Source organism: Cajanus cajan, chromosome 3 (assembly GCF_000230855.2).
Source record: "Cajanus cajan strain Asha chromosome 3, NIPB_CcT2T_4, whole genome shotgun sequence".
Classification (NCBI taxonomy): Eukaryota; Viridiplantae; Streptophyta; class Magnoliopsida; order Fabales; family Fabaceae; genus Cajanus; species Cajanus cajan.
The window spans coordinates 68,953,637-68,979,210 of record NC_138519.1 but is presented as its reverse complement, the minus strand read 5'-3'; the positions used below and the strand labels follow the sequence as shown (position 1 = coordinate 68,979,210).

General features: G+C 29.9%; 1 protein-coding gene and 1 long non-coding RNA gene across 2 annotated transcripts; one reads left to right on the top strand and one right to left on the bottom strand.

Annotated features, from left to right (window-relative positions):
- Window positions 1-8,835: 8,835 nt before the first annotated feature.
- LOC145956433 (uncharacterized) lies at window positions 8,836-9,219 on the top strand. Its single transcript, XM_083072031.1, has one exon. The coding sequence runs from the start codon at window positions 8,836-8,838 to the stop codon at window positions 9,217-9,219; it is 384 nt and encodes a 127-aa protein (XP_082928157.1).
- A 3,451-nt stretch (window positions 9,220-12,670) lies between these two features.
- Window positions 12,671-14,234, bottom strand: LOC145956593 (uncharacterized). Its single transcript, XR_014432834.1, has 2 exons — window positions 13,853-14,234; window positions 12,671-12,939 (listed from the first exon to the last, which is right to left on the bottom strand). It is a non-coding gene; the product is annotated as an uncharacterized LOC145956593 (long non-coding RNA).
- Window positions 14,235-25,574: the final 11,340 nt, after the last annotated feature.

Here is a 25,574-nt window from a genome sequence, read left to right as displayed (position 1 = left end):
TTCTTCTTGTGCTCTTCATCACTTCAACAAAAAAATGCTTCATTTTTGTTGCCCAACTATTGGCCAAACACCAACACGTTCTCACAACCAAACAAAGAATGTCCACTATTGTTGTCGTGTAAGGTGCCACCACCGCTTAGATGATGAATGGTTGGACATGAGGTTGGTGGTGACCAGGGACGGAGCCAGGATTTCAATACTGGGGGTGCCATATAGGGGGTGCCATATAGTAATATACATATGAGTTTATATTAAAAATATGAGTTTATATTAAAAATAGGGGGTGCCATATAGTAATATATATGTATATAAAAAAAAATTAAAATTGTTGGGGGGGCCGTGGCACCCGTAGGTCCCCCCTTGGCTCCGTCCTTGGTGGTGACCTCTAGTGGCCAAAGATTGAGACAAAGTTACCTCTCAATAGTTCATTGTGCGACACATCAACACATTGTTAAAACATAAAAACATTGAAAAGGGTGATAGAAAAATTGAAAAAGAAAAATGGAAGAGACTATAAAGAGGGAGGAAGAGGCTGAGAGAAGAAACAAAGATATTTGAAATATATAAAGAGAAGAGAGGGACGAGAAGTAAATTTTGTTTTTATGCTCAGATGAAATAATAGTGTCATGTTGACACCAACTCCAATGCTATTATTAGCATCAAGGTCGACCTAATCAACTCTAAAATATAGTTAATTTTTAAAAATTATTATTTAGTATTAGTTAGGACAATGTTAACAAATTTTTTTAATTTTAGTAACATAAGATATATTTGAAATATATAAAGAGGAGTTGATCGACCAATTTGGGGTAATTTTTAAAATTATTTACGTAAATGAGGTTGTTTTTAAACTATTTATACTTTTGGGGTTCTTTTTACAGTGTCGTTATTGGCCACAACAACATACATGCCACGTGTATTTTTTGAAACCATGAAAGCCATATTATGGAAGTCGTTATAGCCGATAACGAATCAAAATGGCTCAGTAATTAAATATTTATTTATAAAATAATTTTTTAACAAATATAATTTAAAAAAATAAAACTAAAAATATTTAAAATTGTTAAACAAATAAAACAGAAATTTAAAATTTAAATATAAAAAAAATTGATAATATAAAATAGAATAAAAGAAAATAATAATAAAAAAAAAAAATTAAAAGGTGGTCGTCATGGCCTATAGCGACACACTGTAGCTTGACCTATAGCGCCACTTATTAAATAATTTTTTATAAAATAATTTGTAACAATTTGAATAAAATAAATAAATTTAAAAGTACTTAAAATTATTAAACGAATAAAATAGAAATTTAAAATTAAAATATGAAAAAAATTGATAATATAAAATGGAATAAAAGAAAATAAATAAAAAATTAAAAGGTGGTCACTATGGCCTATAGCGACACACTGTCGCTATGGCCTATAGCGCCACTTATTAAATAATTTTTTATAAAATAATTTGTAACAAATATAATGAAAAAATAAAATTAAAAATACTTTATAAAAAATGGAATAAAACATAAATTTAAAATTACAATATGAAAAAATTTGTTAATATAAATTAGAATAAAAGAAAATAAAATAAATAATTTACTGAAATTAAATAAATTTTTGTAAAATAATTTACTGGAATGTTGAGTATATAATAATTTTTAACAGATATATTTTATTTAAAAATTGTGTATAGTGTATAATAAAAAATGGAAAAAAAATTTAGAGATAGAATTTATTTATATAAATGGAAATAATAAAAAAATAAAAATAATAAATTACAAAATAATTCAAAAAAAAAACCAGTACAATAAATATGGAGAAAAAAAATGACCCAATAATCTAAAAAAATAAAAATTTTGAAAATAAAATAAAATAAAATGCTGATGTCGCTATGGCTCATAGCGACCTTAGTTTTTTTTTTTCTTTTTTTTTTTTTTGTCTAAAGTCGCTATGGACCATAGTGACCTCAGTTTTTTTTTCTTCAAAATTTTTGTTTTTTTGGGTCATTGGATCATTTTTTTCTCCAGATTTATTTTACCAGTTTTTTTTTTAAATTTATTTTGTAATTCATTTTTTTTGTGTTTTTTTTTTACATTTTTTCCCTTCACTTTTTTGTGTGTGCATTTTTTATTTATATTTCTTTCCTCATTTTATTTTTTCATGTGCGTTTTTTTTAAATAATTCTTTTTTTGTGCGTTTTTTATTTTTTTCCTTCAATTAATTAAAATACATCTGTAAAAGAAAAAAATAAAAGAAAAATATCAAATATCAAATTAACTGAACGAACAAAATAAAAAAATGCATAAAAAATAACAATAAAATATAATTTTTCAAAATAATATATAAAATAAATCTAGAAAAACTTTAAAAAAATAAAAATAAAAAAAGGAGGTCGTTTTGGCACATAGCGACACACCAACAAATATATAAATTTTATTTTAAAAATCTTCTTTTGTTGTACAAAAATTATTAATATATTTTTAAACATCAAATTTTAAATGAATTATATTTTAAATAATATTTTATTTATATTAAAAATTATCTTTTTATTATAAAATTTAGCCATTTAAAATGGTTTCGGAGCATATAGCGACACTAGTTAAGTCGCTATAGGCTATAGCATTTTTACGTGGCTAAGTTTAAGCTGTTCTGAATTTAAAAAAAAAATTGTCACATGGCAAGGATGTCGTTATGGCCCATAGCAACATTGTACAAAATAGCCCTAAAGGTGTAAATAGTTTCAAAATAGTTCCATTTACATAAATAATTTTAAAAACTACCCTACAATGGTCAATCAACCATAAAGAGGAGGAGATAGAATGAGCATTTCATTTTCACATTTAGATGAATATTAGTATTGGTCATTTTGATGTTATTTCCAACTTTTATTAGTATTGACTTGAACAACTCTAATATTATATTGTGTTTAATTTTTAAAAATATTATTATTTTTTATTTATTATCAATAGCATAAGAGATATTTTGAATACTTAAAGAACATTTTGTTTTTGCACTTTAATTAAATATTAGTGTGAACCATCTTCACCTTATATATCAGGTTTTTTTTTTAACATTAGTAGCATTTTTTTTTATGTCGTGAGAAATTAAAAAAAAAAAACAAAAGAAAAAAAATAACAAAAAAGGGAAATTACATAGAGGAACAGATGTCCTCCCCTATGACTTGTAAAAAAAAATCTAGAGGACTCTTCCATGTTACATTAATGGTTGAGTTTTTTGTTCCCCAACGTGTAATAACGTGAGCTACTAAATTAATCTCCCGATGAATGTTGACAATCTCAACACTCCAATCCTAGCCACCAATTCCTTAACTGCACCAATGATATCGCTATGCTTATGAATATTATCTCTTTCTAGGTTGGGTCCTTGTATTGCTTTCACAACCCCTATACAATCTGATTCACAAATTATATATCTAAACCCTGCATCCCAATGGAAAGATAGTCCTTCCGCTATTGCAATAATTCTACTCTAAGGGAATCACCATCCTCGAAGGAACGTGCAAACCCTCGATCCATTCCAGCATCCAACCACATCTCGTACTACGCCTCCTACTCCCATGATCCTCGATTGGCCAAGCCAACTACCATCCACGTTCACTTTAACCCAAGGATATTCAGGAGGAGATCACTTTACATTTTCTTTCCATAAATCGTGCTTCTCTAGATACACGTTATTTTGTCCAATAGATAAAGCAATCATTTGTTTCACATACTGCATAGACCAATTATTTCCATGAAAGATCATGTTGTTCTGTAACCTTTATATCCACCAAATAATTATGGTTAGTTTCTTAGCTGCTGGATTAATTATAATTTCCTTAAATCATGTAAAACAATCCATCATGAGAAAACTTGAGAGGGTATATTACCAACCAACAACCATACTTCCCTAGAGTGTGGACAATCTCGAATTGCATGGAGAATGGTTTCTTGTGGACAGGAGCAACGAGGGCAGCCTTCCATGGAATCTAAATGACGAATAAAAATGAAAATGATTTGTCAGTATGGATGAGTGTAGGCCTTGCCATAAAAGGAACTTAACTTTTTCTGAAATATGTAGTTTCCATACACGCTTCCATATAGGGTCCATAAGTCCATGATCGGGTGGAAGAAGAAACCTGAAGCCGGAAGTTGATGTATATATAGCATCCGGAAGAATCACCTACTCAAGAAAAAATGTCAGCTCCTGCTGGGGAGGAAGGAATTTGTACTTGTTGAATACGATTAGCCAACTCCATAGGGAGACGAGTATAGAGTGAATCAAAATTCCAAGCACCCTGTTGCCAGCATTGTGTATGTACATATGGCACCTCTCTACAAAGAAGCCTTGTCGCAAAAAAGGAAGTTTTAATAACATTAGTAGCATCTGACAACGCTAATGTAAACCGAAAAAATTAGAAAAAAATTATTTTATTGGGCATTTAGTATTTGTTGACAAACGCTATCTTGTGCGGGTATCTATGCTATCGTTAAGGAGGTGTTTGACAAGGGAATTATTTTTTCACTTATAGGAATTATGATTTCTATGAATTTTAAATATTGGAAATAATGATTTATAAGAATTAAAAAATTTTATGTTTGGTTATACTAATATAATTTTAAATTTATAAATATTTTTTATAAAAATATTTTTCATTAAAATAAATTCATTAAATATATATTTACTCAAATCTTATTATAAATATGATATTAAACTATTTAAAAAAAAATTAAAAACTTATTAAAATTATTTAAATACAAATTTTAACAAAAAACGCTACATTATAATTAACAAGAATAAAAATATACTATTTCATTTCATTTAAATAAAAAATAAATAAAAATGTTAACAAATACCATTAAATGTAGAAACAAAATAAACTTAATAATATTATTAAAACTGATAAGATCAAGAAATAATTAGATACAAGAAAGAGAGAAAGAGAAATAGAAATATGTGAGGGAGAGAAAGAGGAGGTGGAGAGCAAGGGAGAGGGAGAGAGTGAGAGTGAGAATGAGAATGAGAAAGACAGAGAGCGGGAGAGAGAGAGACAAAGAGAGAGAGTGAGAGTAAGAGTGAGAAAGAGAATAATAAAGAGAAAGAGAAAAAAAAAGAGAGAGAAAGAAAAATTAAAAAAAAGAAAGAAATAGTTTTTTTTAAAAGATAATATGATCTTTTATATAATAAAACCTTTTTCTAACTTGAGAAAGTTATATTTTCAGCTTCATAAGAACATCTTTATTGAAAAGTAGAATAAAACAATTACTAAGAAGTTATATTTTTTAGAATATCTTTAATTATTTTAAAATACCTATCAACATGAAAAGTTAAAGTTTTCACTTTAAAATAATTTATTTAGAATTTCTAGGGTACCCTCCTATTTTGAAAGGGTTTTGGAACTGTTTTACAAATTTTTTGTCAAATTATCATTTTTCAGCCACGTCATTATTTTGTATTTGTATATTTTAATTTAGTTTTTAATTTATTTTATTAAAAAATCATTTTTAATTTTTTAATTTTGATAGAGTAATTATCTAAGCTACTATCGAAACAACTTTTGATGACAATCTTGTGGTAATAAGAATATAATTATCATTAAATCAATTATAAATTATATGATTTTATAATCAATAAATATTAATTATTAAAATTTATTATTTTAGTCATTATTTTATATGTTTAATCAATTTAATTAAGTCTTTATTTGATAAATTAGTAGATATTTACTAATATTTTACATAAATATCAGTAATAATATTAACAACTCTAGATATATAAACTATTATTTAATTATTAATAAAAAAATAACTCCTAAGAGTAAAATAATAACTACAAAATGTTAACTTGGAAACCAAACGAATGTATCTTTAATTGATACATATATTTGAATTAGGCTAAAAATCTAATTTGGTCCCTTATAATCTTTTTTTGTTTCAATTTAGTCCCTCATTAATTTTTTGTCTCAATTTGGTCCCAAACTAATTAATTGGTTTCAATTTAGTCCCAAATTAATTAATTGGTTTCAATGTGGGACTTTCCGTCCAAATTGCTTTAACGGTGTTAACTTTTGGCCACGTGGACGCCATGTAGATGCATACGTGGATGCCACGTGGATGAGAATCTTTTTTAAAACACCTGGACCCAGAACGGCCCGTTCTGAAACCGGAACGGGCTGTTCTGGGTGCACTTTTGGTGTGTTAATTTTCCATCTGGAACGGCCCGTTCCAGGTGCAAAATTAACACAACGAGAATGCAACCAGAACGGCCCGTTCCGGTTTCAGACCAGGCCGTTCTGGTTTTATTTTATTTTATTTATATATAAATATTAATAATTTTATAAAATATATATTATTAATTATATTTTAATTATGTTATTATATCTAATAAAATTAATATATTAATATTTTTTTATATTTTATTTTATTATATTTATTTTATTAATTTTTATCATTTTATTCTTTTAATCTTAAATAAGTTGCAAAAAATTATAAAGTGATATTTAAATATTTCTTCAAACAGAAAGAGAAAGAAAAAATTATTACTCTATTTATAAGATAATTATATTTTATAAAAATAAGTAATTTTAAAATTTTTACCATAAAAAAATATTTTTCAAAATTATTATATTTTTTAATAAAATTAATCAATAATATTGGTTTAATTGCATTTTTTATCTCTCAAGTATTACAATTGTGCAGTTTTTTGATCTCCAAGATTTTAATTGCATAATTTTAGTCCTTAAAGAATTACAATTGCGCGATTTTGGTCCTTCAATTTTTAATTGAACAATTTTAGTCCCTCAAATATCATAATAGTATGATTTTTGTTTCTCACATTAAAAATTAATAATTTTAATATATATATATATAATGTTTTAAAATTAAATAATTATTTATCTATTCAAATTAACGTATAATATAATTTTCGATATTATATCAATAATATTATTAATATATTTATAGATAAACTAATAATTTGATAAATATAACTTGTTATATATTAATATACTTTTACAAAAATATAAGTATATTAATTAGAAATGTATATCTGATCTTATATATTTATATTTTTGTAAAAGTATATTAATATATATTAAGTTATATTTATCAAATTATTATTTTATTTATAAATATAGTAAAAATATTATTGATATTAATTTATCAGTAATATTAAAATACTAATAATATATATTTTATTTATTTAGTAATAATAAATATATATCATTTGATACATTAAAAAAAATAATATACGTTAATTTAAATAAACAAACAATTATATAATTTTAAAACATTATATATATATATTAAAATTATTAAATTATTAAATTTTTAATGAGAAAGACTAAAATTGAACAATTATGATATTTAAGAGATTAAAATTGTTCAATTAAAAATTGTGAGATTAAAATTACACAACTATAATCTTTTAAGCACTGAAATTACTCAATTAAAACTTTAGAGATCAAAATTGCATAATTATAATATCAAAAATACAATTAAGTAAAGAATATTTTTTTCACAGTTTTGGAACGGGCCGTTCTGATTTTCTGAATCCAGAACGGCCCGTTCTGAAATCAGAACGTCCCGTTCTGAAATCAGAACGTCCCGTTCTGAAATCAGAACGGCCCGTTCTGGGTCACTGATGGTGTTTTAATTTTGCAACCAGAACGGCCCGTTCCGGTTTCAGAACGGGACGTTCCGGTCCAGGTGTTTTCAAAAAAAATTCTTATCCACGTGGATGCCACGTATGTATCTACGTTGCATCCACGTGGCCAAAAGTTAACTCCGTTTAAATAATTTGGACGGAAGTCCTACATTGAAACTAATTAATTAATTTGGGACTAAATTGAAACCAATTAATTAGTTTGGGACCAAATTGAGACCAAAAATTAATAAAGAACTAAATTAAAACAAAAAAGATTATAAGGGACCAAATTAGATTTTTAGCCTTTAATTTACTAAAAGACCAATGTTAGGATCGATGTACAAATTCAGTCACAAATCAATCAGAATTTGGAGCTTTAGATTTTGATATTTTCGGCCATTAAATCAGTCACAAATGTATTAGCAAATAATTTTAACATTATTTTTGCAACCAATAATTATTCGGTCGCTATACAACATAATTTTTGTAGTATCACGTGTAAAAACGCAAATTCTAAATGTTAAAAACTAGAAAAATATTTGAAGTAAACAAAAAGATAAAAAAAAAAAAAAAGATTTTAGAGAAAGGTGAAAAGTTAAACTTAAAAATAAATAAAATACACAACCATATTAAAAGAGATAACTTTGGAAAAGAAAAAAGAAACTAAACCATGCTACTGTAATAAGATAAATATCATATTTCTAGCTTTTTTAAAACCTCTATTTTATTAGCGAAAAAGGGGCATTACATGCCTTTATCATTATATATATATATATATATATATATATATATATATATATATAAACAAATAAAACAAGAAAATTAGATAATTATTTGAAAAGTATGTCTCTTTAATGTAAATTTTTTTTTAATAAAATGAGGTAATTATTTAAAAAGTGTGAGTGATTTGTAATGTGAAATTTACGAAGAAAAGAAAATATAATCAAATTAAAGAGATTTTCTTAGGCTCCATACAACTCACTTCCGGTGTTGGGTAATTAAATTAATATTCACATTTTCATGTTTACAATAGATTCCTGAAGTTTATTTGTTTATGTTTTTTATTTATTTTTCCCAAAATAAATAAAATAATTTTTATCTGTATTTTTTTTTTTATTGAGGACCCTTCTGCAATTGCAACTTCTGTTGCAAATTTTTTTTTTCCTTAAAGCAATTTCGGCTGCATGCAACTTGCAACATGATAAATGCTCGTTCTTTTGAGAATGGTGATTCTCTCATAGCAGAGATCCTTGCATTAACGGAAGGTCTGTTTTTTTGTTGGAATGCAGGATTTCGGTATATAATCTGTGAATCAGACTGCATAGGGGCAGTGAAAGCAGTACATGGACCCACCCTTGATAGAGATAACATTCACAAGCATAGTGACATCATTGGTGCAGTTAAGGACTTGGTGGCTAGGGATTGGAGCGTTAAGATCGTCAACATCCCTCGGGAGATTAACTTAGTAGCTCACGCTTTGGCTAGTTGGGGAGCAAAAATCTCGCCAATTAATGTAACATGGAGGAGTCCTCCAGATTTTGTTTTACAAGTAGTAGGGGAGGACACCTATTCCCCTATGTAATTTTTCCTTGCTTTTTGCTTTTTGTTTCGCTCTGTTTAATTTTCTCACGAAATAAAAAAAAAACATGGAAACCTTTGTTTTTTCCTTTCTATATTTTATTTTTTGTAAAACAAAAATATTTCTTTCTTTGCCTTCAAAGAATACACTTTATCAAGCGTCATATTAAGTGGTGTAACCTGTCCACCATCTGATGGTAGTTCAGTAGGTGATCCCATATATGGGAAATCGCATTGAAGGCGATAGCTTATCCTTTTTTTAATTTCATGTGCACTCAACCCCCATTATGCCTATGCTTTTTTGTTCGATTATGATTAGGGTCCCCTACCTCTTACTGATTTAAGGAGACAGAATGCATGAACTATATGGAGCAGTAGCTTGGTCCCTTTTATTTAACCATAACTACACAATACATAAAGTCCATACAAACATACAAAGGAGTAAGTTAATTAAGAATAAATATTTGATGTAAGATATTAAAGTTATACTTTAATATTTAATATATATTCTATTTTTTTATGGAAATCTTAAGAAAACAATAAAACATAATATTGGACGACAACAAAAAATCAATTTAAAATTTTATGATTTAATAAATAAAAATAAAATATTTTAATAAATTTAAATAGTGGTCAATAAAATTGGTAAAAAAATTAATTTAACAATGTATTTTTAATAAAAAATTATTATTAAAATTCAAATGCAAAAAGTAAAACATTATAGTTTACTGGAACATGATAATCATAAATGTTCATATGATATTAAAGATTTCATGAATATTTTTATATATTTAAAACATAACTAGTATTTTAACATGTGTAATCCACATTATATATTTTTATTTTCTATAACAAGAAAATATTAAATAAATAGTTTTTACATACGAAAATTATATTATAATTAAAAGTTATAATAAATAATTATTTTTATCATATAAATTGTATTTTAATTTCATGATAAATAACTTATTATATTGTAAATCAAAATTATTTTTAACTATTAATAAATTCTTTTAAAGAGATTGAAATTTAATTTAGAAATAAAAATGAGAATAACAAATTGAAAGAGATAAACAATGCTGGTGCAAGAAAAGCTTTCAATAACAAAGATTTTATGTTGTTTGTAATTTCAATATCATAGAAAGTGACACAATGACAAAGTTATAAATACAAGAGAGGCTAAAAACCTAATTTAGTCCCTTATTATAATTGTTTGTTTCAATTTAGTCTCATTTTAATTTTTGGTCTCAATTTGGTCCCTAATAAATTAAATTGTTGCAATGTCAGACTTTCGTCCAAATTATTTAAACGAAGTTAATTGTTGGTCACGTGCATGCCACGTGGATGCATAGGTAGATGCCAAATTTTTTTAATGCATTCTGAACCAGAACGGCCCGTTCTGAAACCAGAACGACCCGTTCTGGTTGCACTCTTGGTGTGTTAATTTTGCACCTGGAACGGGCCGTTTCAGGTCCAAAATTAACACACAAAAAGTGCAACTAGAACGGACCGTTCTGGCTTTAGAACGGGCCGTTCTGGTTCAGAATGTCAAATACAAACGGTCGATGATTATACTTCACAGTTGTGAATCGTGCAAGAAAAAAGACTCAAGGTACAAAGCATTTCAAACACTGGATTTGGTAATATTGTCAATGGGCATTGATAACTTCAATTGCTAAACATTTGAGCTATACAATGTATCATTAAGGACAATGCAATGTATCACTAAGGACAATGGTAGCAAGTTTTATTTCATTGTTAGTCAAACTGGAGTGAACCACTTACTACCAAATTGACACTATACAGTCAAGGATGAAATGACATGGTGTTTCCCATTGAAGTCATTGATCGATGTACCTCAATAACAACAACATGTTCTTGAGGAGGTACAACCTGAAGTAAAGGTAGAGGATACACAAGACCAACATTTCACAACACAACCACATGTACAGGTAGATAATGCTGATATCCAGATGGTGGATAAGATATATTATTGACACCTTCATCGTTATCTAGATGATTTCCCTTCTTAATAATTTCTTTGAACTTTTTTAGTATATGTTATGTTATGAATTTTTATTTTTAGTCTTTGAACCATATTTCTGTCTTTGAATTTATGATATGTTATGGATTTTTATTTTTAATTTTTGAATCACATTGCGACATTTTATTAAACGTACGTATGTGGTTGGCGTTTTGGAACGGCTCGTTCTGAATCCAGAACGGCCCGTTCTGGTTTCAGAATAGCCCATTCTGCTGCACTCGTGGTGTGTTAATTTTACATATGGAACGGCCCGTTCCAAATTCAAGATTAACACATAACATATGCAACTAGAACAGGCCGTTCTAATTTCAGAACGGGACATTCTGGTTCCAGATGCATTAAAGAAATTTGGCATCCACCTATGCATCTACGTGGCATCCACGTGGCCAACAATTAACTCCATTTAAATAATTTGGACGAAAGTCCGACTGATGGAATCATGCTTTGGAGTGCAAGAGGTGACATACTCAAAGAACCAAGAGGAGTTGGCTAGACATGAAGGTTTGGGCCAGTCAGGGCCCAATGGGCCTGATGGGCCTAGGAAGGCCCAAGTTGAACTTTTCATGGGCCATATTTTGTTATAGCTATTTTCATATGTTTTGTATACATCATGTTAGTATAGGTATCATATATTTTGGTCTTGTATTTTGGACCACATAGAGTAGCATTTTAGGTTTTAGGCTAGTTGGGCCTAGTTTTGGGCTTCATGGGCCTTTGGGCTTTTGGTACCCAATATTGGGCTCATTTTCATTCTTGTAATTTTTCCTTTCCATTGTAATTGTTTGACCAATGCAATTAGGTCATTAGAATAGGAAAATACAAGGAATACTAAAGTATGCTAATTAGGTTAAATTAGGTTTAATTTGGAAGTCATTTAAGTTACATTTAAGTCACATGTTTAGCACCATGGGTGGCTGAACATGTGCCACTCAAATTAACCCTAAATGACTCTCAAATCACACCTAAATGCACCTTGGTACCTAAATTTTCGGACTTACACATGTGCACCAAAGTTTGAATTCAAAATTCAAATTTGAATTCAAACTTTAGGCTCCATTTTGTGAGGCTTTAGTTTAGGCACCTATGGGTCACAATTCCGTGCATACTTAAGCCATTCTTTCACCTTTTGTATTCACTTTGAACCTTATATGAAATTTGAGAGCCAAGAGCCGAATTTCCTTTTCAAAGTCTTCTTGAGAATTCACCTCAAAAACCTAGGGAGTTCATCTTCTTCCTTCTCTTTGAAGTGAGTCTTCCATTGATCTTTGAGCTTGGATGCTTCCATCCAAGGCTTGAGCTGTAACGCCTAATTCTAATACCCAAATTATACAATATAAAATTATAAAATTTTATAATATTTTATAATTATATCATTAACAATATCTATATATTTATTTAATAAAAATAAAAGTAAAGAAAAGAATATCTTGTGAATTTAATACATAACATATCGTTCTAAAATATTTAGAATAACGTATTATTTTACACATTATTCCTTTTCCTTACTCTATTAATACAATATATATATTCATAACGGAAAGAAAATTACAATTAAAATAATATGATTGACAAGTAAAGTTATAACAGATCCATCAAATAGCCTCCGTATTCCAATTTCCTTCCATGTAGGACAGCAGTAACAATAACAGCAAAATGATCTGGAATCTCAAGTTGATCCATCTATTTATAATATATTTAATAAAAAAAAAACAAAGAAAAGAAAGGAGTAAGAACAATATCAAATAAATACAATAATTCGAACCAATAAACATAATTATTTATGTATAAAATTTTAACATATATATATATATATATAAATATATATTTATACAGATTAAATATTAGATTTTCTTGATATAATAAAATTTGAATTATACTTGTAGTGACTAGTCAGGATAAATGAGCATCATTATAACACCAACCAAAAAATTATTCCACCTCCATTTCTTACTCATTTAAATCCCCAAGGTTAAACCTCCAGCTACAAATAATTCAAACTTTATCGTCTATGGCCATAGAGTATTAATTATCTTTAAAATGAGTAAAAGACATTTTAACAAATTATATTAATCATAAAAAAATTACTCAAAATAGATTTAAGAATAATCATAGAATAAGTAATAGTAATTAAAGGTTAAACAAATATATGAGGTTAGAAACACCCCACTAAATAATAACGTAAATAAATAAACATAATAATTAAAAGTTAAATAGTTAGATGAGGTTAGGAACACCTCACTGAATAAATATAACAATAACATAGTAATTAAAAGTTAAGTAGTTAGATGAGGTTAGGAACACCTCACTGAATAAATATAATAATAACATAAATAAACATTGTAATTAAAAGTTAAGTAGTTAAATGAGGTTAAGAACACCTCACTGAATAAATATATAAATATAGTGAAGTTAGAAACACTTCACTGAATAAATATATAAATATAGTGAAGTTAGAAACACCTCACTGAATAAATATATAAATATAGTGAGGTTAGGGGCACCCCACTAAATAAATAAAATCAAATAAATGCATAAATAATTACACATAATAGTATATAAAATTTTAAAAAGATAAGGTTCTCCTCCCCCTTACCTAGATAAGTAGGAGTTGAAACTAGTGCAATATCTCTCTAAAAACTTGGGCAGAATCTCTTCCTCTTTCTCCTTAAACAAGGCACTAGAGCAGAACCTCCTTTTCTTTCTCCTTCTCTCTCTCTTACTTTCTCTCTCTATTTCTCCAGAATTTCCTTCTCTCTAGAATTCTGAATTTTCAAAACCTTAGGCCCCTATTTATAGAAATTTTGAAGTTACTATGCACTATGCACTATTCATTAAAATAATATTATAAGTTACTATGCACTATTCATTAAAATATTCAAATTAATTATAAAATTGAACCTTGCTTCCCTCGTGCCACCCTTAGCAGCCATTTACTATTCACGTATACGTATACGTGAATAGTAAAATACGTATATGTGAATAGTAAAAATACGTATACATAAATAGTAAAAATACGTATAAAAATATGATAAACTTTCTAATAATCTCAATAAATATTTAAAATCAAAATAACCTGTTTTATTTAATAAAAATTTGAATATTACAATTCTCCCCTACTTACAGAAATTTCGTCCTCGAAATTTTTATTGCTTAAAATAAGTAAGGATAATTTTTCTTAACTTCTTCTTCGAGTTCCCAAGTAGCATCTCCAGTAACATCATTCCAGATTACCTTTACCAGTGTAATCAGTTTGCCTCTCAACTGCTTGATCCTCCTGTCTGCGATCTGTACAGGCATTGTTTCAAATGTAAGGTTATCCTTTAATTGTACTGTATCAGGCATTATTATATGAGAAGGGTCAGAAATATATTTTCTTAACTGAGACACATGGAAGACATTATGGAGATTAGAAAGAAAAGGTGGTAGAGAAATTTGGTAAGCAACAGGACCTATTTTTCTAAGGATTTGATAAGGACCAATAAATCGAGGAGTGAGTTTCTTTGATTTCATTACCCTACCAATACCAGCTGTTGGTGTAACTTTCAAAAATACATGATCACCTTCCTGGAATTCAAGAGGTCGTCTTCTTTTATCAGCATAACTTTTTTGTCTGCTTTGAGTCATTCTCAATTTTTCTTGAATCATTTTGATCTTTTCCGTGGTTTGTTGCACCAATTCAGGACCCAAGATTAAATTCTCTCCTGTCTCAAACCAGCACAAAGGAGTTCTACACCTTCTTCCATATAAAGCTTCATAGGGTGCCATACCTATGCTAGAATGGAAACTGTTGTTATAAGTGAATTCAATCAGAGGCAAGTATTTGTCCCAACTACCAGAATTCTCTAGCACACAAGCTCTCAATAAATCTTCTAGGGATTGTATGGTTCTTTCTGATTGTCCATCTGTTTGAGGATGATATGCAGAGCTAAGACGAAGCTTAGTTCCTAATGCTTGATGTAAACTTCCCCAAAATCTAGAAGTGAATCTAGGATCCCTATCAGATATTATGCTAGATGGTACCCCATGCAACCTTACAATCTCTCTTATATACAGTTCAGTCAATTTTTCTAGAGAATACCTAATGTTGATGGGTAAGAAATGAGCAGATTTTGTTAGTCTATCCACAATAACCCATATGGAATCAAACTTATGAATTGTTCGTGGTAAACCAACTACAAAACCCATTGCTATACTGTCCCATTTCCATTCAGGTATATCTAAGGGTTGTAACATTCCTGCTGGCTTTTGGTGTTCTATCTTAGCTTTTTGACAAATCAAACATGTAGCCACATATTGTGCTATTTCCTTTTTCATTTTGGGCCACCAAAACATTCTTTTGAGATCTTGATACATCTTTGTTGCCCCAGGGTGTATGCTCAACTTGCTCTTATGTGCCTCACCTAAAATTATTTTCTTAATTTCTGAATCATTTGGTACACATATCCTATTATTAAATCTCAAAACTCCTCTTTGATCTAAATCGAACTTTTCACCATCCTTTTGACCTATCAACCTCTTTTTCTTCTGAATGAATTTATCAACTACCTGAGCCTCACCAATTTGTTCATGTAAGTCACTAGTAATTTGAACCGCATGCAATTGTATTTTATCTTGACTTACCGTAGTTGATAAACTCATGTCTCTAAATTTTTCTATCAAATTCATCTCTTGAATCATTAATGAGGAGACATGTAAGGATTTTCTACTCAGTGCATCAGCCACAACATTGGCTTTCCCTGGATGGTAATGTAATTCAAAATCATAATCTTTCAAAAATTCCATCCACCTTCTTTGTCTCATATTCAGTTCCTTTTGATCAAACAAATATTTCAAACTCTTATGATCACTAAAAACATCAAACTTACCACCATACACATAATGTCTCCATATTTTGAGTGCAAAAACAATGGCAGCTAGTTCTAGATCATGGGTTGGGTAATTCCTTTCATGAGCTCTTAACTGTCTAGAAGCATATGCTACTACCCTTCTATCTTGCATAAGAACACACCCTAATCCCATTTTTGAGGCATCACAAAATATGACAAATTGTCCATTAGGATTGGGTAAGGCTAAGACTGGTGCAGTAGTTAATCTTTTCTTAAGCTCCTGAAAACTATTCTCACATTTTTCGGTCCACTCAAAGGGTTGTCCTTTCTTGGTGAGTTGAGTTAAAGGCATAGCTATTTTAGAAAATCCCTCAATGAATCTCCTGTAATATCCTGCCAAACCCAAAAAACTACGGATTTCTGTTACCGTCTTTGGAGGTTCCCATAGTAGAACTGCTTCTACCTTAGATGGATCCACAGACACTCCATCTTTGGAAATCACATGTCCTAAAAACTTAACCTCCTCTAACCAAAATTCACACTTAGAAAGTTTGGCATACAGTTGTTTGTCTTTCAGGATTTGGAGAACAGTTTGAAGGTGTTCTTCATGCTCTTCATGAGTTCGAGAATATATGAGGATATCATCTATAAAGACCACCACAAAATGGTCTAAATACGGACGAAAAATCCTATTCATATAATCCATGAACACTGCAGGTGCATTGGTTACTCCAAAAGGCATTACTTGATATTCATAATGACCATACCTTGTTCTAAATGCAGTTTTCTGTATGTCTTCAGCTTTCACTTTGATTTGATGGTATCCTGATCTTAGATCTATTTTAGAAAATACAGTGGCTCCTTTTAATTGATCCATCAAATCATCTATCCTAGGAAGAGAGTATTTATTCTTTATGGTAAACTTATTTAATTGCCGATAGTCCACACACAGTCTAAAGCTTCCATCTTTCTTTTTGACTAACAAAACAGGAGCCCCCCAAGGTGATACACTAGGGCGTATGAATTGTTTTTCAAGTAACTCCTCTAATTGTTTCTTCAACTCAGCTAATTCAGAAGGTGACATCCTATAGGGTGCCATTGAAATTGGTCCAGTTCCAGGTATTAAATCAATCGAAAATTCAATCTCTCTGTCAGGTGGCAAACCAGGAATATCATTAGGAAAGACTTCAGGAAAATTTTGAACGACAGCTATATCTTTCAAGTTGACTTCCTCTTTAGCTTCCATAGAGGATAAGATTAAATATCCTTGAACTTTACCCCAAGGAAACTTGTTTATTGGTTTAGATAATGAAATCGATAGGTCCTTAGGATCAGAAAATATTATAGACTTTTCTGCACAATTAAGAAGAACGTGGTTGGAAGATAACCAGTTCATACCTAAAATCACATCTAATTGTGATAAAGGTAAGCAGATCAAATTTACAAGAAATTTTTTATCGCCAATAAAAATAGGACAGTCTGAACAAACCTTATTGGCAATTACAGATTTGTTTGTAGGGGTTGAAACAATCAAATTATTCTCTAAAGAAGAAATTGGTAATTGGAGGTATTGAACACAATTATTGGAGATAAAAGAATGAGTTGCGCCTGAATCATACAGTACATTTAAAGTTTTGCCTTTAATGAAACATTTACCTTGTATTAGATCGTTGTTTTGAGCAGCTTCAGTTCCGGTCATGGTGTAAACTCTTCCAGTTGTAGAAGGTCTTGGTTTGGATCCGGAAATATTCACGTGCGTCTTTGGTTGTCCACACTCAGAAAATACATGACCAGGCTTTCCACACTTGAAACAAACAGGTCCTTTGAGATGACAATCTTTAGTAGAATGACCCTGTCCACACTTAAAACACTTGGCTTGATTATTAATGGACCTACTGGAATTTCCTGCAAATTGAGAAGATTGGGGTTTCCATTGTGGTCGAACATAAGGTTTTCTTTCATTATCCCTTTTCTTACTAAATTGAGGGCCAAAAGATTTTGGTCTATTATCCTTATTATGATCAAAACCTTCCAAAAATCGACACTTGTGTATTAATGTGGGAAAATCAGAGATTTCCAATATCCCTACTGCCTTTCTTAATTCTGATCTAAGTCCATCCTCGAATTTAATACACTTCATCCTCTCATCAGGGTGATAAAAGAAAGTAGAGTATTTTCCCAATTCCTCAAACTTAGAAGCATATTCTCCCACTGTCATATTCCCTTGTTTTAACTGCATAAATTCTATTTCTTTAGCCCTCCTAACATCATTAGGAAAATATTTTTCAAAAAATTTGGTTTTAAATACTTCCCATGTAATGATTATTCCCCCTCCTTCTAATAATCTCCTGGTACTATCCCACCAATATTCTGCTTCTCCTACTAACATAAATACTGCATAATTTACTTTTTGGTTGTCAGGACAGTTCATAGCTCGAAATATTTTTTCTATTTCTTTAATCCATAATTCAGCTTTTTCAGGATTGTATCCTCCATCAAATTGGGAAGGGTTATTGCTTCTGAATTCTACAAGTCCTTGTGACTCTCCTGTTCTTCCTGGTGGTTGATTCCTTAACAAGGCGGCAGCCATGTCCCTAATAGCTTGTACAGCCTCTGTTAGTTCGGTATTCCTTCTTCCTGCCATCTGTAATTTTATAGATTAGCTTATAATAGAAACATGGTTAGCACATTTCCCCAAGTTACACATGGAACGTTGCTCTGATACCATTAAATGTAACGCCTAATTCTAATACCCAAATTATACAATATAAAATTATAAAATTTTATAATATTTTATAATTATATCATTAACAATATCTATATATTTATTTAATAAAAATAAAAGTAAAGAAAAGAATATCTTGTGAATTTAATACATAACATATCGTTCTAAAATATTTAGAATAACGTATTATTTTACACATTATTCCTTTTCCTTACTCTATTAATACAATATATATATTCATAACGGAAAGAAAATTACAATTAAAATAATATGATTGACAAGTAAAGTTATAACAGATCCATCAAATAGCCTCCGTATTCCAATTTCCTTCCATGTAGGACAGCAGTAACAATAACAGCAAAATGATCTGGAATCTCAAGTTGATCCATCTATTTATAATATATTTAATTAAAAAAAAAACAAAGAAAAGAAAGGAGTAAGAACAATATCAAATAAATACAATAATTCGAACGAATAAACATAATTATTTATGTATAAAATTTTAACATATATATATATATATAAATATATATTTATACAGATTAAATATTAGATTTTCTTGATACAATAAAATTTGAATTATACTTGTAGTGACTAGTCAGGATAAATGAGCATCATTATAACACCAACCAAAAATTATTCCACCTCCATTTCTTACTCATTTAAATCCCCAAGGTTAAACCTCCAGCTACAAATAATTCAAACTTTATCGTCTATGGCCATAGAGTATTAATTATCTTTAAAATGAGTAAAAGACATTTTAACAAATTATATTAATCATAAAAAAATTACTCAAAATAGATTTAAGAATAATCATAGAATAAGTAATAGTAATTAAAGGTTAAACAAATATATGAGGTTAGAAACACCCCACTAAATAATAACGTAAATAAATAAACATAATAATTAAAAGTTAAATAGTTAGATGAGGTTAGGAACACCTCACTGAATAAATATAACAATAACATAGTAATTAAAAGTTAAGTAGTTAGATGAGGTTAGGAACACCTCACTGAATAAATATAATAATAACATAAATAAACATTGTAATTAAAAGTTAAGTAGTTAAATGAGGTTAAGAACACCTCACTGAATAAATATATAAATATAGTGAAGTTAGAAACACTTCACTGAATAAATATATAAATATAGTGAAGTTAGAAACACCTCACTGAATAAATATATAAATATAGTGAGGTTAGGGGCACCCCACTAAATAAATAAAATCAAATAAATGCATAAATAATTACACATAATAGTATATAAAATTTTAAAAAGATAAGGTTCTCCTCCCCCTTACCTAGATAAGTAGGAGTTGAAACTAGTGCAATATCTCTCTAAAAACTTGGGCAGAATCTCTTCCTCTTTCTCCTTAAACAAGGCACTAGAGCAGAACCTCCTTTTCTTTCTCCTTCTCTCTCTCTTACTTTCTCTCTCTATTTCTCCAGAATTTCCTTCTCTCTAGAATTCTGAATTTTCAAAACCTTAGGCCCCTATTTATAGAAATTTTGAAGTTACTATGCACTATGCACTATTCATTAAAATAATATTATAAGTTACTATGCACTATTCATTAAAATATTCAAATTAATTATAAAATTGAACCTTGCTTCCCTCGTGCCACCCTTAGCAGCCATTTACTATTCACGTATACGTATACGTGAATAGTAAAATACGTATATGTGAATAGTAAAAATACGTATACATGAATAGTAAAAATACGTATAAAAATATGATAAACTTTCTAATAATCTCAATAAATATTTAAAATCAAAATAACCTGTTTTATTTAATAAAAATTTGAATATTACATGAGCCTTCATCCATCCATGTTGCTTCATCAATTAAGTTCCATTTCATTCGGTAATATCTCCTTGAAGAGGATCCGTGGCTAGGAGGAGCTAAGGAGAAGAACATTCATCACTTCTCACTAACCTCTTCCATCATTTTTGGTATCAAGAGCAAGGTTCTTCAAGGAGATAAGTGCTTCATCTTTTTGTGTCCGAATTTGTGTTCAATATGTTCTTCTTGTCTTGTTTAAGTTTCGTTGTGGATCTATATGTTTTGAATCCTCTTGTGTTCCATAGATCCATTGGTTGATTGCTTTTGAGTTTCTTTCACAATCAACATGAATTAGGACCTATTAGCTTGTGCTTGTTTTGATTTAATTTGAGTCTCTCCATTCTTGTATGTGTCCGTGATTGGACTCCATGCATTTGCATTAGATTTTTGGTTTTTAATCTTGTTTTGTCTTAGAGTTTGTGTGTAGTCCTTATATGTCATAAAATTCCTTGAATAGCATGTTGATCTAATTTTTGTTTTGAGTTCATTGTTCATTAATTTTGCTCTCGGTCATTGTTCATATGTGCCTACCTATATGTGCTTTTTCTTTTACCTTATTGTGTTCATGATTTGCTATTAGTCCTAGCAAGTTTCCTTAGAGTTAGGTTTCCATTGTGTTCTTAAAGTTTTCAAATCACTTTCCATTGAAAAATCTTATAAAAACATTTATGATTCAAAATTTCAAGTATTTCTAGTGTATTATCTTTGGATTCAAATTTTAAAAAAAATATATATATTAAGGCTGGAAAAACAGAGTTAAAACAGAGCCTAAAGTGTTCAAAAGATCAAAAGAAAAGAGTTCATAAGGAATCCAAATCAAAACCTAAAGACTAGTGCACTAGTTTCTCAAGTTTACTTGAATTTTGACCTAATTTTTGGCTAACTTGTAGTCTCGATTTCTATAGCTTGGAATCTTAGAAAAATTTGAAACAAAAGGCAAATATACTCTCTGGACTCTTAACTTGAATATAGAAAAAGAAAGAATTAAAAAAAAATAGAGAAAGCATTTTAAAGTGAAAAAGCCGAGAGGTGTTCATTGATAAAAATCCATTTGATTCCTTGTTATTGTTTTGACTACTATTTGTTCTATACTTATCCAATTGCTTTCAAATTTTTTTTGTTTTGTTCATCTACTCTAGTACCTATCTAGGAACATTCCTAACTGAGTGCTAGCTTTATTTGGAGTCTTATTTTCCAGTTTTACTTGTTGAACCTCTTTGAGTCTTGTCATATATACATATTACTCTTAACTTTTGGTATAAGCCTTTCAAATTGTGCTTCTATTGCTTGTCTAGTTTTCTTTCAATAATTTCCCTGTGCTGGAAGTGGCCTCAAATCCTTGCTCAAGGATCAAGCATTGCTCAACAAAGAGTAGGAAAAGTTTGGACACTAAGACCTAAAAATTTGACCTAATTTAGTGACCAAAACTTCTCCTAAACTTCCTTCACTTGAGTGACCATTCCTTTCACCTTGTGAGGCAGCCACCATTAACCTTTTTTGTTGTGATTCTTTGCAGGTCCAGGAGCATCAAATTTGAAGGATTAGTGGCGGATTAAGACACTTAAACAAGTGTTAGAAAAGTTGAACACAAAAACCGTCACTAAATTGGTCACCAAAACCGCCATTTATTGCTTTCTAGGCTAGTTTAAATTTTGCAATCTCTCTTGTATTTTAAAATCAATTTGTAAAGCTTGGAGGGAGTATTAAGAAGCTGGTCAGGTATATCTAACTCCTTGTTAGCATCCTCACGTGTAGTGCTAGTGGAAGTGGCTTGGAAATTTCATATGTTTCAAGCTTCCACTTAGGATATCCGACTAGTTGCTTACATTGTTTCCTTTAAGTTCTTTGTCTTTTAATTGCTTTATTTTGTTGCCTTGAAACGTCTAGACTTGTGTAGATTTACTTGCTCACGTTTAGTTTAGTCTCAAAAAACAAACAAATTGTGAAAAAGCATTCAAAATTTTTGTGAAAAGTTTTGGGGAATTGGAGATACCACAAAGGAGTTTAGTGATTTCCACTTGAAAAGGCTTGGTTATTAAGTGGCTCTTTGTAGCTCACCTCCCTTGATAGTGCAACTTGTACACTTAGACTTCCAAGTGTTATTTTCATTCCTAGAAAATACCAAAAACATTTTATAACTTTTTGCATAGCATATACAAAAAAATTCTTTTGTTTAATCATGAGAAAATATTTCTCAAGTGGTAGTGAATTAAGCTCTCCAAAAGGTTTTTCACATTCTACTCAAAGGCTTAAATTACTAACACCTTGGACAAAGCAAGAAGCTTTAAAAAAAGAAAAAGAAAAACTTGAAAAAAAAGCACAAATTGCAATTTTAGAGGAAGAAATTCACATTATTAAACAAAAGAGAGAAAAACTTTTAGCAAAAGAAAAATTGAGAAAAACAAGAGAAAAAGAAAGAAAAAAAGGCATTGCTCTTAGGGAAGAGTAAGGAGGAAAATAATTCCTCTAAAGGACTTGTGAGTGAAGAGAGTTGTTCTACCACTAAAAATCATTTACAAAATACTCTCTTCATAAATAAAGACCTTAACTCTTACCCTAATCTTACCACTAGTCATGAAGTAGAGATTCAAGAACAAATCATTCTAAAGAAAAATGAATATCAACTTCAAGATGTAGTGAAGAAGGAGTGGACTACATTTAGTTCCACTTCTTGTGCTACTTCCTTGGAGGTGCCCAAGGAAGATAGCCTTCCTCTCTTTAGGAATCCTTCTACCATAGTTGTTCTAATAAAGCACCCAAATTTTGGAATATATTGTTTGATAGATACATCTTGTCATATTTCATATTCTATTTTTGATCTTATGGGAAGTTCATCTTTATTTGAACTTAATTTGCACCCTTCCCTACAAGACAAAAATAGTTTATATGAGTTTTCAAGATTTTCCAAGACATTTTATCTACCAAACAATATGATTCAAAATTGTTTAGGACATTTTCTAGTATTCTTTTCTTTATATTTTAGGAAAAGCATAGGCTACCATTTAGGGTATTTTAGGCAAGATATTGTAGTGTTTAAAAATCAGTCTTTTCAGTGTCTTAGTCATAGTGTTCTTACATTTTTAGGTTTTACTTCTAGGTTATGCTTAGAAGAGGAGCCTATTTCTAGAGAGTCTAATATTTTATCTTTCTTTGTTAGGTTAGATACTAGGACTCCTCTTAGGATCCATGATCTTTTATCTTATCATGTTACTTCTTATTCCTTGCATGTTTTATATGTAGGTGTTAATTTTTCTTCTTCCATTCATCCTCGAGATTTGAGGACAAATCCTTTTCAAGAGGGAGGGGATGATGGAATCATGCTTTGGAGTGCAAGAGGTGACATACTCAAAGAACCAAGAGGAGTTGGCTAGACATGAAGGTTTGGGCCAGTCAGGGTCCAATGGGCCTGATGGGCCTAGGAAGGCCCAAGTTGAACTTTTCATGGGCCATATTTTGTTATAGCTATTTTCATATGTTTTGTATACATCATGTTAGTATAGGTATCATATATTTTGGTCTTGTATTTTGGACCACATAGAGTAGCATTTTAAGTTTTAGGCTAGTTGGGCCTAGTTTTGGGCTTCATGGGCCTTTGGGCTTTTGGTACCCAATATTGGGCTCATTTTCATTCTTGTAATTTTTCCTTTCCATTGTAATTGTTTGACCAATGTAATTAGGTCATTAGAATAGGAAAATACAAGGAATACTAAAGTATGCTAATTAGGTTAAATTAGGTTTAATTTGGAAGTCATTTAAGTTACATTTGAGTCACATGTTTAGCACCATGGGTGGCTGAACATGTGCCACTCAAATTAACCCTAAATGACTCTCAAATCACACCTAAATGCACCTTGGTACCTAAATTTTCGGACTTACACATGTGCACCAAAGTTTGAATTCAAAATTCAAATTTGAATTCAAACTTTAGGCGCCATTTTGTGAGGCTTTAGTTTAGGCACCTATGGGTCACAATTCCGTGCATACTTAAGCCATTCTTTCACCTTTTGTATTCACTTTGAACCTTATATGAAATTTGAGAGCCAAGAGCCGAATTTCCTTTTCAAAGTCTTCTTGAGAATTCACCTCAAAAACCTAGGGAGTTCATCTTCTTCCTTCTCTTTGAAGTGAGTCTTCCATTGATCTTTGAGCTTGGATGCTTCCATCCAAGGCTTGAGCCTTCATCCATCCATGTTGCTTCATCAATTAAGTTCCATTTCATTCGGTAATATCTCCTTGAAGAGGATCCGTGGCTAGGAGGAGCTAAGGAGAAGAACATTCATCACTTCTCACTAACCTCTTCCATCACCGACATTGCAAAAATTTAATTTATTAGGGACTAAATTGAGACCAAAAATTAAAGTGGAACTAAATTGAAACAAACAATTATAATAAGGGACCAAATTAGGTTTTTAGCTTACAAGAAAACTTTCTATAAAGGTTGATGTTTAACCCGACATAGAAAACTCTTTTATGTTGAATGTAATTACATCTATCATAGAATGTATTGATAAAGGTCAACATTTAAGTTGATCTCTACTTTTCTATGACAATGCAATTAGATCTAACATAAAAAGAGTTTCATATTGTTCCTTGTAACCCTCCTTTTCTTCCTTCTCTTTGACAAGATTATTGTGTTCCTTGCATTCATGAACGTGTTTCCTTCTCTGGCAACTTCAATGCATGCATTTCGACCACCACCATGACCCAATGTCATTAGTTACTATATGCGTCTCCTTCTCTTGCATGTGTCTCATCCTGGGTTCATGGAGTTCTCCATTTTCTCTTTTATTTTTATTGCATTAGTATTGATTTGTTGGTGTTGTTTTATTGTTGTTGAATGATTTAGAGAGATGCTATGATAAAATGGTTGTGGCTTGGGGTTTGTTTTTATAATATTGTTGTTGAATGATTTAGAGAGATGC